Below are 10,596 nucleotides of genomic sequence, written 5' to 3' on the forward strand. Positions count from 1 at the left end.
TGCCGCTGCTGTTGCTGCTGCTGTTGCTGTGACTGCTGCTGCTGCTGCTGCTGCTCCTAAAGAACAAAGCCAGACTAACGCCGCAGCATACGCCGCAAGACAGCAGCAAACCACGGTAACCGTGGCCACGGTAACCGTGGCCATTGTTTGGTACTAAAATTGCTGCTGCTGCTGCTGCTGCTGCAATTTCTGTTGCTGCAGCAGCAGCAATTTCTTTTGCTGCAGCAGCAGCTAGTTCTCCCGCTGCAGCAGCAGCAACTTTTGCTGTTGCCGTATTAGCAAGCGCTGCAGTAAGCTCTGCTGCTGTAGCAGCAGCAGCAACGGCGAGCTCTGTTGCTGCAAGTTCTGCTGCGGCAGCAGCAGCTGCAGCAGCAAGCAAGACTTGCTGCTGCTGCTGCAGGTCTTGCTTGCCGCGGCAGCAGCAACAACACCACCAGGGACTAAAACGGGGCATTTGCTGCAGCACGGAGGACAAGAGTTACCGCCCTACGGGCTGCTGCGGCAGCAGCCGCAGCAGCAGCAGCAGCAGCAACGTTTAGATGAGCTTCTTGGTCTCTGCGAGCTGGTGTTTAATCCAAGGCAGCAGCAGCACGAGGGCCTCAAACTCCTCCAGACTCAGCAGCAGCACGAGCCTTTTGCTGCAGCAAAACCCTAAAGCTGCTTCGCGCTTTAAACCCCCGCCTGTGGCTCTGCTAAACACAAACAACTCCCGCCCCAGGGGGCCAAACTGCACGCAGCCACAAACCCTAAACCCTAAACCCTAAACCCTGAACCTGGGAAACCCTAGAAACCTAAACCCTAAACCCTAGACGATCGGCGTCCCAAGCCTGGCCGGCAGACAGGCTTGCAGCCAGCTGCGGCAAACCCTAAACCCTAAACCCTAAACCCTAAACCCTAAACCCTTACCCTGGAGTGTTCGTCTCCAATGCGGATTCTGGAGCGAGGAGGCCAGCCCTCGTAAGAAGACCAGGCTTCTGCTTTTGTCTTTTTGTTCTGCTGCTTTGCTGCAGCAGCAAAACGAGAAAGACAGACTTTTAAAGGTGCTTCTGCTGCTGCTGCTGCCATCGACGGGAAGCGCTCGTACACAGACAAACGGGCGCCACCTGCTGCCGCTGCTGCTGCTGCTGCACCTGCTGTTGCTGCTGATCCTGCAGCTGCTGCTGCGGGTGATGCTGCGTCCGCTGCTGCGTCTGTTGCTGCGTCTGCTGCGCCTCCTGCTGCTGCCCTTGCGGCTCCTGCTATTGCAGGAGCCGCGGCACTTGCTGCTGCGGTCTCTAGTGCTGCTGCTGCTGCTGCTCGCCCTTTGGGAGCAGACGAATCTTCTGCTGTTGCTGCTCCTCTCTCTCTAGCAGCACCACCAGCAGCAGCTACTGTTTCTGCAGCAGGTGCTGCAGCTGCAGCAAACTGCTCTTTTTTCTTAAGCTTCTTTGGCGCCGCTGTAGCTGCTGCCGCATTTTGCTGCTGCAGTCCGGAAGCTCCTTTTCCTGCTGCTCGTTCTGCTGCTCTAGTTTCTGCTACTGGTGCTGATGCTTCAATTGCTGCTCCTTCAGCTGCTTGCGTTGGCTGCTCCTGCAGCTGCTGCTGCTGCCGACTATCCGAAGTGCTACCTCCTGCTTTTGCTGCTGCTGCTGCTGCAGTCACCAGCTGCCTTAAGCCCGACAAGCTGCTAGCAACAACAGGAACAGTGGGAACACGGGATGGTGCGGCACCACCAGCAGCAGCAGCAACTGGAGACGCTGCGCTGCGCCACTGCTGCAGATCCTTACATCTTCTGCCTACGCACCCTGTATTGACGTGTAAATTTGCTGCTGAGTCCTTCGCTGCTGCTGCTGCTGTTGCTGCTGCTGCTGCTCTGGTCGCCGCTGTGCAGCGGCAGCACAAGGGAGCCACAGTAGCAGCAGCACACTGCAGCAGCAGATAGCCGTTGGTCATTGGCTAGGGCACAGATGACTCATTGCAGCTAAAATGCAGCAGCAACAAAAACGGGAAGGGTTTCAGAAACCCTAAACCCTCATGTCCTTAACCCCGTGGACAGACAAGCGCGCTGCAGCGGCTGCTTCTGCTGCTGCTCCTGTTGCTGCTGCAGGGCGAGGGCAGCCTTAAAAATAGAGATGGCCTTTGGAAGAAATGTGCCTAAGAAGGCTAAGAAGGGTTTAGGGTTTAGGGTTTAGGATTTAGGGTTTAGGGTTACGGGGCTGAGACCTGGCGGGGCAGCCCCACCGATGTGGCGGTTGGCTGCGAACCTTAAACGCTAAACCCTAAACCCTAAACCCCCTACCGTAAACCCTAATTTGAGATCTTTCCCTGAAGTGTAACAGCGGTGCTGCTGCTTCGGCTGTATGCTAAGGGGGGCAAAAGAAGGAGCAAACCCAACACTCCAAGCCCTAGATCCAAATTCTTAAACCCCTAAACCCAAAACCCTAAACCCTAGGAACAGGGCTTCGCTTTCCCTGGCATCCCGCTTCATTTTTCCAGGCCTAGGGTGTAGGGTTTAGGGTTTGCGCTCTCGCGGCTGAGGGTTTTCGCAGTGCCTTCGTCCACCCCTGAACACCAACCGCGAACCCTGAACCCTAAACCCTAAACCCCAAACCCTTATCGCGGGTTTAGGCGAGTCCGCGCGCTTTCTTCTTCCCCGTGGGGTGCCCCGCGTGCCAGGCCCCATCTTGAAACCCTAAACCCCAAACCCTCGGCAGCGGTCCTCCAAACCCCAAACCCTAAACCCTAAACCCTCAGCCGCGAAAATGCCACCCGCCAAGAAGAAAGACACCAAGAGTGAGAAGGGGCAGCAGAAAGCCCTCGAGAGGGAAAAGCAAAAAATAATTGAAGACAAAACATTCGGCTTGAAAAACAAGAACAAGTCCAAAGCTGTACAAAAGTAGGCTCTAGGGTTTAGGGTTTAGGGTTCAGGGGGCGACGAGCGGTGCTTTGCGGCCAGCTTTTGTCGGCGGAAGCAGCTGCAGCGCAGGCGGCACCTGCAGCAGCAGCAGCAACAGGCGCTGCTGCTGCTGCTGCAGCACCAGCAGCACAAACCCATCCCACGCGCTGTGGATTGGCTGCTGCTGTTGAGTGCCACGCTGCTTCTGCTGCTCCTGCTGCTTCTGCAGCTTTTGCTGCTGCCGCTGCTACTTGTGCTGCTGCTGCTGCTGCCCCTCCATCCACTCTTCCTCCCGTTCTCAGGCAATTCCTCTTGCTGCTGATCCTTCTCGTGCTGCTGCTGCACTTGCTGCTGCGGCCGCAGTTGCCGCTGCCGCTGCCCTTGCTGCTGCTGCTGCACTTGCTGCTGCTGCTGCTGCTGCTGGGGATTGCGTGGGGGCTGGCTGTGGCTGGCATTTGCTGCAGGTTCATAAAGTCGGTGCAGCAATCCGCCAAAGGCCCCCAGAAGGGTGGAGAGGCCCACGAGATTGCGAAGAAAAAAGAAGAGCAGCAAGCGAAAAAAGCCATGCTGCAGCAGCAAATGCTGCTGCAGGCGCTTTTCAAGGGTGAGGGTTTAGGGTTTGACTGCCTGCGCCGCAGCACGAGGGTTTAGGGCTTGCTCTTTTCGCCCGCTGAAGCCTACAGCGGGCAGGGCGCCAAATTTAGGGTTTAGGGTTTAGGATTTAGTGTTTAGGGGAAGAACGCGGCCTTCAGGCGCTCGCTGAGTCTCTTCGACGCTAGGCGGTGGCTTGCTGGGATCTGCTCTTCTCTAGGGCTTTGGGCCAGAAGTTTGGGGTCGAGGGTTTAGGGTTTAGGGTTTAGGGTTTAGGGTTTTCGCAGGTACTGAAAACGTGAAGAAGGCGGCGAGCGAGTCCAACGTGGGCACGTATGACCCGAAGGAGTCAAAGCAGGAGCAGAAGATAGACTTGTACATAGACCAGAGAGAGCAAAGCAAGCCTAAACCCTAAACCCTAAACTCTAACCCCTAGGGAGCTCAGCTCTTCTTCTGCTGGCCGTGCATTTCTGCATTCGCTTTGCTGCGGCTTTTCTTTTGGGTCTTTACCAGTGGGGGGCCAGAGGGTGCAGAGCGGGGAAATCAGGGGTTTAGGGTTTAGGGTTTAGGGTTTAGGGTTTAGGGTTTGCGCGCAGCTGGCTGCAGCCGGTGGCCGGGGTCCAACGGCGAAGAGGCGGAGGGGGACACTTCGATTGTTTGCAAATTCTTTTTAGAAGCTGTTGAGAAGAAACAATATGGGTGGTTTTGGGTTTGTCCAAATGGAGGCGATTCTTGCAAGTACAGGCACTGCCTGCCGCAGGGTGCGTGAGGGTTTAGGGTATAGGGTTTAGGGTTTAGGGGTTGGCTCGCAGGCAGGCTTTGGGGAGCGCCCACGCGCCGAGGACCGCGACGAGGGGAGGGGATGAGGGATTCGCGTCTAGGGTTTAGGGTTTAGGGTTTAGGGTTTAGAGTTTGGCTCGGCGTGCGCGGTGGAGAGGGCAGAAGACGGCCCAGGGATTAGAGTTTAGGGTTTAGGGTTTACGGTTTCGGTTCAGGGTACGTGATGAAGGGAGAAGAGGACTCTTCAGTTCCTGAAGAAGAAGAGCCAATAGAGGAAAAGGTCGAGAGAGAGGTGGGGTTTTAAACAAGAAATAAATGCATTTATTTATTTGTTCATTTGTTTGTTTATTTATATATTTATATGTTTATTTATTTATTCATTTTTATTTAAATACTTTAAAATGTGCATTTGCATTTATCTATTTATTTATAAATATTCGATAATTAGTAAGTTTATTGTCTTTCAGTCTTTAACTATTTTAATTCGAACTTAAACGAAATGCAATAAAATGAGCAGCTACACAGATCTATTTGAGTCTGCTACTGCTCTCTTTGCCAATATAATCCAACTATGCATTTACTAATAGTTCAAAATTTAAAGATAAATGTTTTCATCAAGAATTCCACCTACAAGTGTCTTTCTCTTTTGCTGCGCCTCTGTCTGCGGCTCTAGCAGCAGCAGCAGCCACAGCAGCGGCAGCAGCCGCAGCAGCAGGGTTGTTTTGGGGTGTTTTTATCTGCTTTTTGAGGTTTCCAAGAGCCATTTAAACGTCAGATGCCAATTAGAATAGTTGGAAATGTCAAGAGTAAATAATTAGCGATATTTAATGGAATTAAATGCAATTTATTTCTTCAAAATTCCACTTCTTGATCCTGCAGCGCCAAGCACTGCCCCCAGGAGGCACACCAGTAACTCCGGCCACTTTTGCTGCCTGGAAAAAGGCGAAGGAGGAGCGGCGGCTGGCGGCGCTGCGGGAGCAGCAGCAAAAGGAGGGCAAGCGCAGCAGCAGCAGCAGCAGCAGCAGCAGCAGCAGCAGCAGCAAGGGGCAGCAGCTATCAGGAAAAGACCTGTTCTCATTTAATCCGGCGCTCTTCGTTGACGCTGAAGGCGCAGCAGACGAAAAGGATTATGAAGAAGATGAAGACTGGGTGGCGGAGGTTTGTTGGCATTTATATTTAATTGATTAATCAATTGCTTAATCAAAATAAATGTTGTTTATTTAAAAGACTTGAATTCTGTTGCTTCAGTTCGTTGCTCGCGCTTTTGCTGTAGGCGATTTTGAAACGCCATTTTTGTAGTTGTATTTGTTAATCTTATTTTATTTGATCCTTTTACATTTATAAATTACATTTTATTTGATTAATTGACCTTCAATAAATATATTTGTATTCCGTTTATTAGTGCACATTTGCACTTACTGGACTTGAATAATTAGTTCGATTAAATTCTATTAAGCAAAGGACCCTTTCCAGATCCAAACGCTAAACCCTAAATCCTAAACCCTAAACCCTAAAGTTGTAGGGAAAGGACTCTTTGCATATCCAAACCCTACGCCCTAAAGTTATAGGGAAAGGACTCTTTGCATTTCCCCGTAAACCCTAAACCCTAAAGCTATAGGTTTGACATCCCAACCCTAAACCCTAAACCCTAGAAGCCCCAATTGTACTTTTTTGTACAAGAAAAGAAATGCAACTTGAAATTTTAATTTCTCTCTACAACTGCTGCCAGAAGCTGAAACAGCTCTTTTGCCCTTTTGTTCAAACATTTTTAGTTCAAATAAATCTTTTTTGTTTTCATTATTTAGAAAATTAACTTTATTTCTTTGCCTTCGAAGTTGCTTACTTTACCAATCCACTGATCCACCTGTTTATTCATTTATTTATTTATCATTATCATATATCTGTTTCTTGTTATTATTATTACCTGTTTATTATTTATTATTTATTTATTTTTATTTGTTTAGTATTTATTTATCTGTTTATTTGTTCTTTAGAGAGAAAGAAACCAACAAACACTCGACGAAGCAAATGCTGCAGCGCGGGCGGCGCTGCGCGAGGCCTCTGAGAATGAGGGCGAGACTGACAAACGAGAAGATGCAGCAGAAGATGCAGCAGTAGCAGCAGCAGGGAATGATAAGGGCAGCAGCGGCAGCAGTGGTAGCAGCAACGACAGGAAGGCGCCGCAGCCAATCAAGGCAGAGCTCTTCATGGACGACCTCGTTCCCGTGAGGCATATAACGCAGCTAGCTACATGGCTAGCTAGCCAGCTAGCTATCGAGCTAGCTTGCTAGCCAGATAACGAGATATATATCGAACTAGCTAGCCAGCCAGCTAGCTAGCTAGCCAGCTAGCTTGGCAGATAGACAGCTGGCTAGATAACTAGGCAGCTGGTTAGCTGGTTAGGCAGGTAGACAGCTGGCTGCCTACTTAGCTATCTAGCCCACAAGTTAGCTGCATAGCTGGGTAGCTAGCTGGCTAGCTTGCTGGGTAGGTAGCTGGCTAGCAGTTTGGCTAGCTAGCTGCTTCATGAGTTCACTGGCTACTACTTGGCCAGCCAGTCACTCATGTGCGCGAGCTGCGGCTGTTCAGGAGGAGCTGGAGGCGCTTGATGACTGAGAGAGGAGTTGGGGCGGCTAGCTAGCTAGGTAGCTAGCTAGCTAGCTAGCCAGTTGGCAAAGGACGGAGGATTTCCTGGGGGAGCTGGAAGTGTCAACACCGCCTGAAGCCCGCAGCTGCGGCGGCAGTGATCAGGTGCTAGCTGGCTAGCTAGCTAGCTAGCCAGCTAGCTAGCTAGCCAGCTAGGCAGCTTACCAGCTAGCTAGCTAGCAGTCTAGCTAGCCAGCTAGCTAGTCAGCTAGCTTGCCAGCTAGCTCGCCGCCTAGATGCCTGGCTAGTTAAGTCGAAACCAGGCTAGCAAGGCAGCTAGCTAGCCAGAGAGCTACGTAGCTAGCTAGCTAGCAGGCGGCTAGCCGGGCCAGCCGCCCGATGAAGTGAAGTGGACTGAGTCTTTTAATGTTTAACTAGAGGAAAGAAAAAAGTGAAGGACGAGGGAAAAGAAAATAAATAAAAAGAAGTAGAAAGTGAAAAGGGAGGAAGAGAATCAGAAAATAGAAATAGGAGTAAAAGGGACTACCAAAAGACAAAGGGATTAGTAAACGATAAAGAAATGGTATATATGAAAAGAAGAAAATAAAGATGAAAGTGAGAAAATAATAAATAGGTGAAGGAGAGAATCAAAAGAAATGGAAAAGATGAAAGAGTAAACGGAGAGGCAATAAAGATGAAAAAGAGATAATTAAGAATCAAAATAGAAACAGTACAGATGAGAAAAGACAATAAAAATGGAAAAGAAAAAGATGAAAAAAGCAAATAAAAGCAAAAAAGAGAATAAAACAAGAAACGCAAGGAAGCAAAAGTGCAGAGGGGGAACTTTTGGGGCTAGGAGAAAAGAGAGAAAAAAGAAAGAAATAGAACAAATAAAAGAAATGAAAGAAGAAAAGAGAAAAGATTTAAAGGGGAGAAAACGGAGGAAGGGCAGTTGGAAGCAGCCGCTTTTTCGTTTTTCTGTTCTCTCTTCTTTTTCATTTAGTTTTATTTTCTAATCTTGGACTTTTATTGTTTTTCGACTTTTGTACTTTTATTTTTTAATATTTCCCTTTTGGTTCTTTAATTTTTTCTCTTGTTTTTTATCTTTTCCTCTCTTTTGGTATTTATTTCTCCCCTTCAATTTTACTCCATTCTCTCTTCTTGATATTTCCTTTTCTGCAATATTTATTTGTCTTCTTTTAATTCTTCCTTTTTTATTCTTAATTTCCTCTTATTCAATCTCTCCTTTTTGTTTCTCTCTCCTTGGTATTTGTTTCTCCTCTTTGAATATTTGTTTCTCCCTTTTTGGCATTCCTTTTCTAAAATCTTTGTTTGTCCTTTTCTGGCATATGCGTCTTTTTGAACATTTGTTTATCCTTTTTTGGCACTTACTTCTTTTTTAAATATTTGTTTTTCCTTTTTGGCATTTATATTTATTTTTCAAGTCTCAATTTGTTGGATTAGAAACAAGAAGCAACTGAGAGGCAAAAGGAGAAGCAAAAAAGAATAAAATGTCTTTTTTAAAAGGAGTTTTCTGAAAAATAAATCAAACGTTCCTCTTTAAACGTCTGAATCAGTTTCTAGCAAAAGCTAGCTGGCTAGCCAGCCAGCTCGCCAGCTAGCCAGCCAGTTAGACGGCTAGCTAGCCAGCCAGTTAGCTAGCTCACTAATGAGGCTCCCCCGGAGACGTGCGCTGCGAATTATAGGCTAGCCAGCTAGCTAGCCAGCTAGCCAGCCAGCTAGCTACACAGTCAGCCAGCTAGCTAGCTAGGTAGCCGCTGTCTAATTAAGCGGGCAACCGCAGGCACAAAGCAGCTAGGTGTAGAGCTAGTTAGCCAGCCATCTGGCGAGCTGGCTGGCTAGCCAGCCACGTAGCTAGCTAGCTAGCAAGCTAGCTAGCTAGCTACGCGTAGCCATTTAGCTAGCTAGCTAGCTGGCTATATGGCTGCGCGTGTAGACAGCTGGCTAACTGTCAGTGGCGCTAACAAGTCAGGAAGAAAGTATACGGCGGAGCTTTTCCCAGCGGCGGAGGGATTTCCAGGGCTGCTGCTGCAGCAGCAGCAGCTGCTGCTGCTGCTCTTGCTGCTGCCGCCAGGGGACGTGATGGTGGTGCTGCTGCAGCATGGAGCCTTCTTTCTGCTGCTTCTGCTTTGCTGCTGCTTCCAGCAAAGAAACCACAGCAGCAGCTGTTGCAGCAGAAGCGGCAGCAGCATGGATCACCAGCCGACACAGTTGCTGCCTGCTGCTGCTGCTGCTGCTGCGGGCGTGGTGAAGCACTGATATGTCTACTCCCAAGGCCCCCAGCCTGCAGCAGCAGCAGCAGAAACAGACGCAGCAGCAACAGAAGCAACAACAACAATGACAGTACTTCAAAGCAACAGCAGCAGCAAAAGACGCAGCGAAAGCAGCAGCAGCAATGACAACACCACCATTTCTTAGCAGTAGCAGCACAACTGGCAACCATTGAAGCAGCAGCACTAAATAAGACGCAGCAGCAAAAGCAGCAACAGAGCTAGCCTGAGCAGCAGCAGCAGCAGCAGCAGCAGCACAACCCTGAGCAGCAGCAGCAGCCGCAGCAGCAACAAGAACATACGCCTGCAAGTCTCTTGCTACGGCGAATAAAGTCGACTTTGGCTCCAACGCGCACTGGCTATCAGCTAGCTGCTGCAGATACTCCTCTTCAAGCAGGCACAGTCCTTGCTGCTGCTGCTGCTGCTGCTGCAGCGGGTAGTGGCGGCAGCGCCCCAGGGAGCTGCAGCCCTGGGGGTCCAGGTGGAAGTCCCCGCAGCTGCTGATGCGCCGCTGCAGCTCAGCTGTTGCTGCTTCTATTTCTGCTGCTGTTGCTGCTGCTGCTTCTGCTTCATCTTCTGCTGCAGAAGTGGTGCTAGGCCCATTGCTGCTGCTGCTGCTGCTGCTGCCCGTATTGCTGTTGCTGTTATCCTCTGCCGAGTGTCTCACTGGGCTCCACAGATGCTCTGGATGGAAACCTGCTGCCTCTGCTGCTGCCTCTGCTGCTGAGGTTGCTTCTGTTGCTGCTGCTGCTGCCACTTTCGCTGCATCTGCTACTGCTGCGTCTTGCTGCCGCTGCTGCTCAGGTATATCGCCAGCTGAGCTTGCGTTGAAGGGAGGGGGTGCAGCAGGATCGTTTGATGCTGCTACCGCCATTGCTGCTGCAGCAGCAGCAGTAGCAGCGGCAACGTGCAAGGCTGTTGCTAGGCGCATACTTGCTGCTGCAGTTGAGACTCCACAGCTGCGGGTTCAGGGTTTAAGCAGTCTAGGGTTTAGGGTTTAGAGCCTGGATTCCCGCTCCACGTGGGGTTTAAAGAGCTGCTGAACTGGCAGGAAGTGCGTGAAACCCCTTGCTGCCTTGCTGCTGCTGCTGCAGCGCAGCTGCTGATATTCTGACGCTGCTGCAACAGATAGGCAACAGACAGAAGCAAGCAGACAAAACTGCAGCAGCAGCAGAAACAAAAGGTGAGTAGCAAAGGTTGAAGAAGGAGGAAGGCTATGAAAGTCCTCAGCAAGAGCTGGTCTCGACCCCCCAGGGCCTTTCCTGCTGCTGTTGCTGCCGCTGCTGCCGCGTCTTATTAGCATAAAAAATGAACGTAGATGCCTTAATAAATGAATGAAATTCAATAGGTCACATCCTGAGGTAACTAGTGGGAGGCCCTGCTGGTCGTGCTGCTGCTGCTTCTGCTGCCCTTGCTGCTGTTTTTGCATGCATGGCGACTCGGCAGCGGGGCGCTATCAGATCTGGCAGCAGC

The 10,596-nt window shown here is 50.2% G+C and overlaps 3 protein-coding genes across 3 annotated transcripts; 1 reads left to right on the top strand and 2 right to left on the bottom strand.

The window, feature by feature from the left end:
* Positions 1-535: 535 nt before the first annotated feature.
* Positions 536-1,932, bottom strand: ETH_00011080 (uncharacterized protein; the record flags this gene model as incomplete). Its single annotated transcript, XM_013377331.1, has 2 exons — positions 536-727; positions 907-1,932. 2 exons carry the CDS (start codon positions 1,930-1,932, stop codon positions 536-538), a joined length of 1,218 nt encoding a protein of 405 aa, XP_013232785.1.
* Positions 1,933-2,741: 809 nt separating this feature from the next.
* ETH_00011085 (CCCH finger DNA binding protein, related) lies at positions 2,742-6,862 on the top strand (the record flags this gene model as incomplete). Its single annotated transcript, XM_013377332.1, has 8 exons — positions 2,742-2,875; positions 3,340-3,479; positions 3,754-3,864; positions 4,063-4,227; positions 4,462-4,538; positions 5,126-5,404; positions 6,241-6,471; positions 6,836-6,862. The coding sequence occupies 8 exons, from the start codon at positions 2,742-2,744 to the stop codon at positions 6,860-6,862; spliced, it is 1,164 nt and encodes a 387-aa protein (XP_013232786.1).
* A 1,959-nt stretch (positions 6,863-8,821) lies between these two features.
* Positions 8,822-10,054, bottom strand: ETH_00011090 (uncharacterized protein; the record flags this gene model as incomplete). The annotated part of the gene is made up of 2 exons (XM_013377333.1): positions 8,822-9,137; positions 9,426-10,054. The coding sequence occupies 2 exons, from the start codon at positions 10,052-10,054 to the stop codon at positions 8,822-8,824; spliced, it is 945 nt and encodes a 314-aa protein (XP_013232787.1).
* Between the last annotated feature and the right edge of the window lie 542 nt (positions 10,055-10,596).

This window comes from Eimeria tenella, genomic scaffold (assembly GCF_000499545.2).
Source record: "Eimeria tenella Houghton genomic scaffold, Eth_scaff5, whole genome shotgun sequence".
Classification (NCBI taxonomy): domain Eukaryota; phylum Apicomplexa; class Conoidasida; order Eucoccidiorida; family Eimeriidae; genus Eimeria; species Eimeria tenella.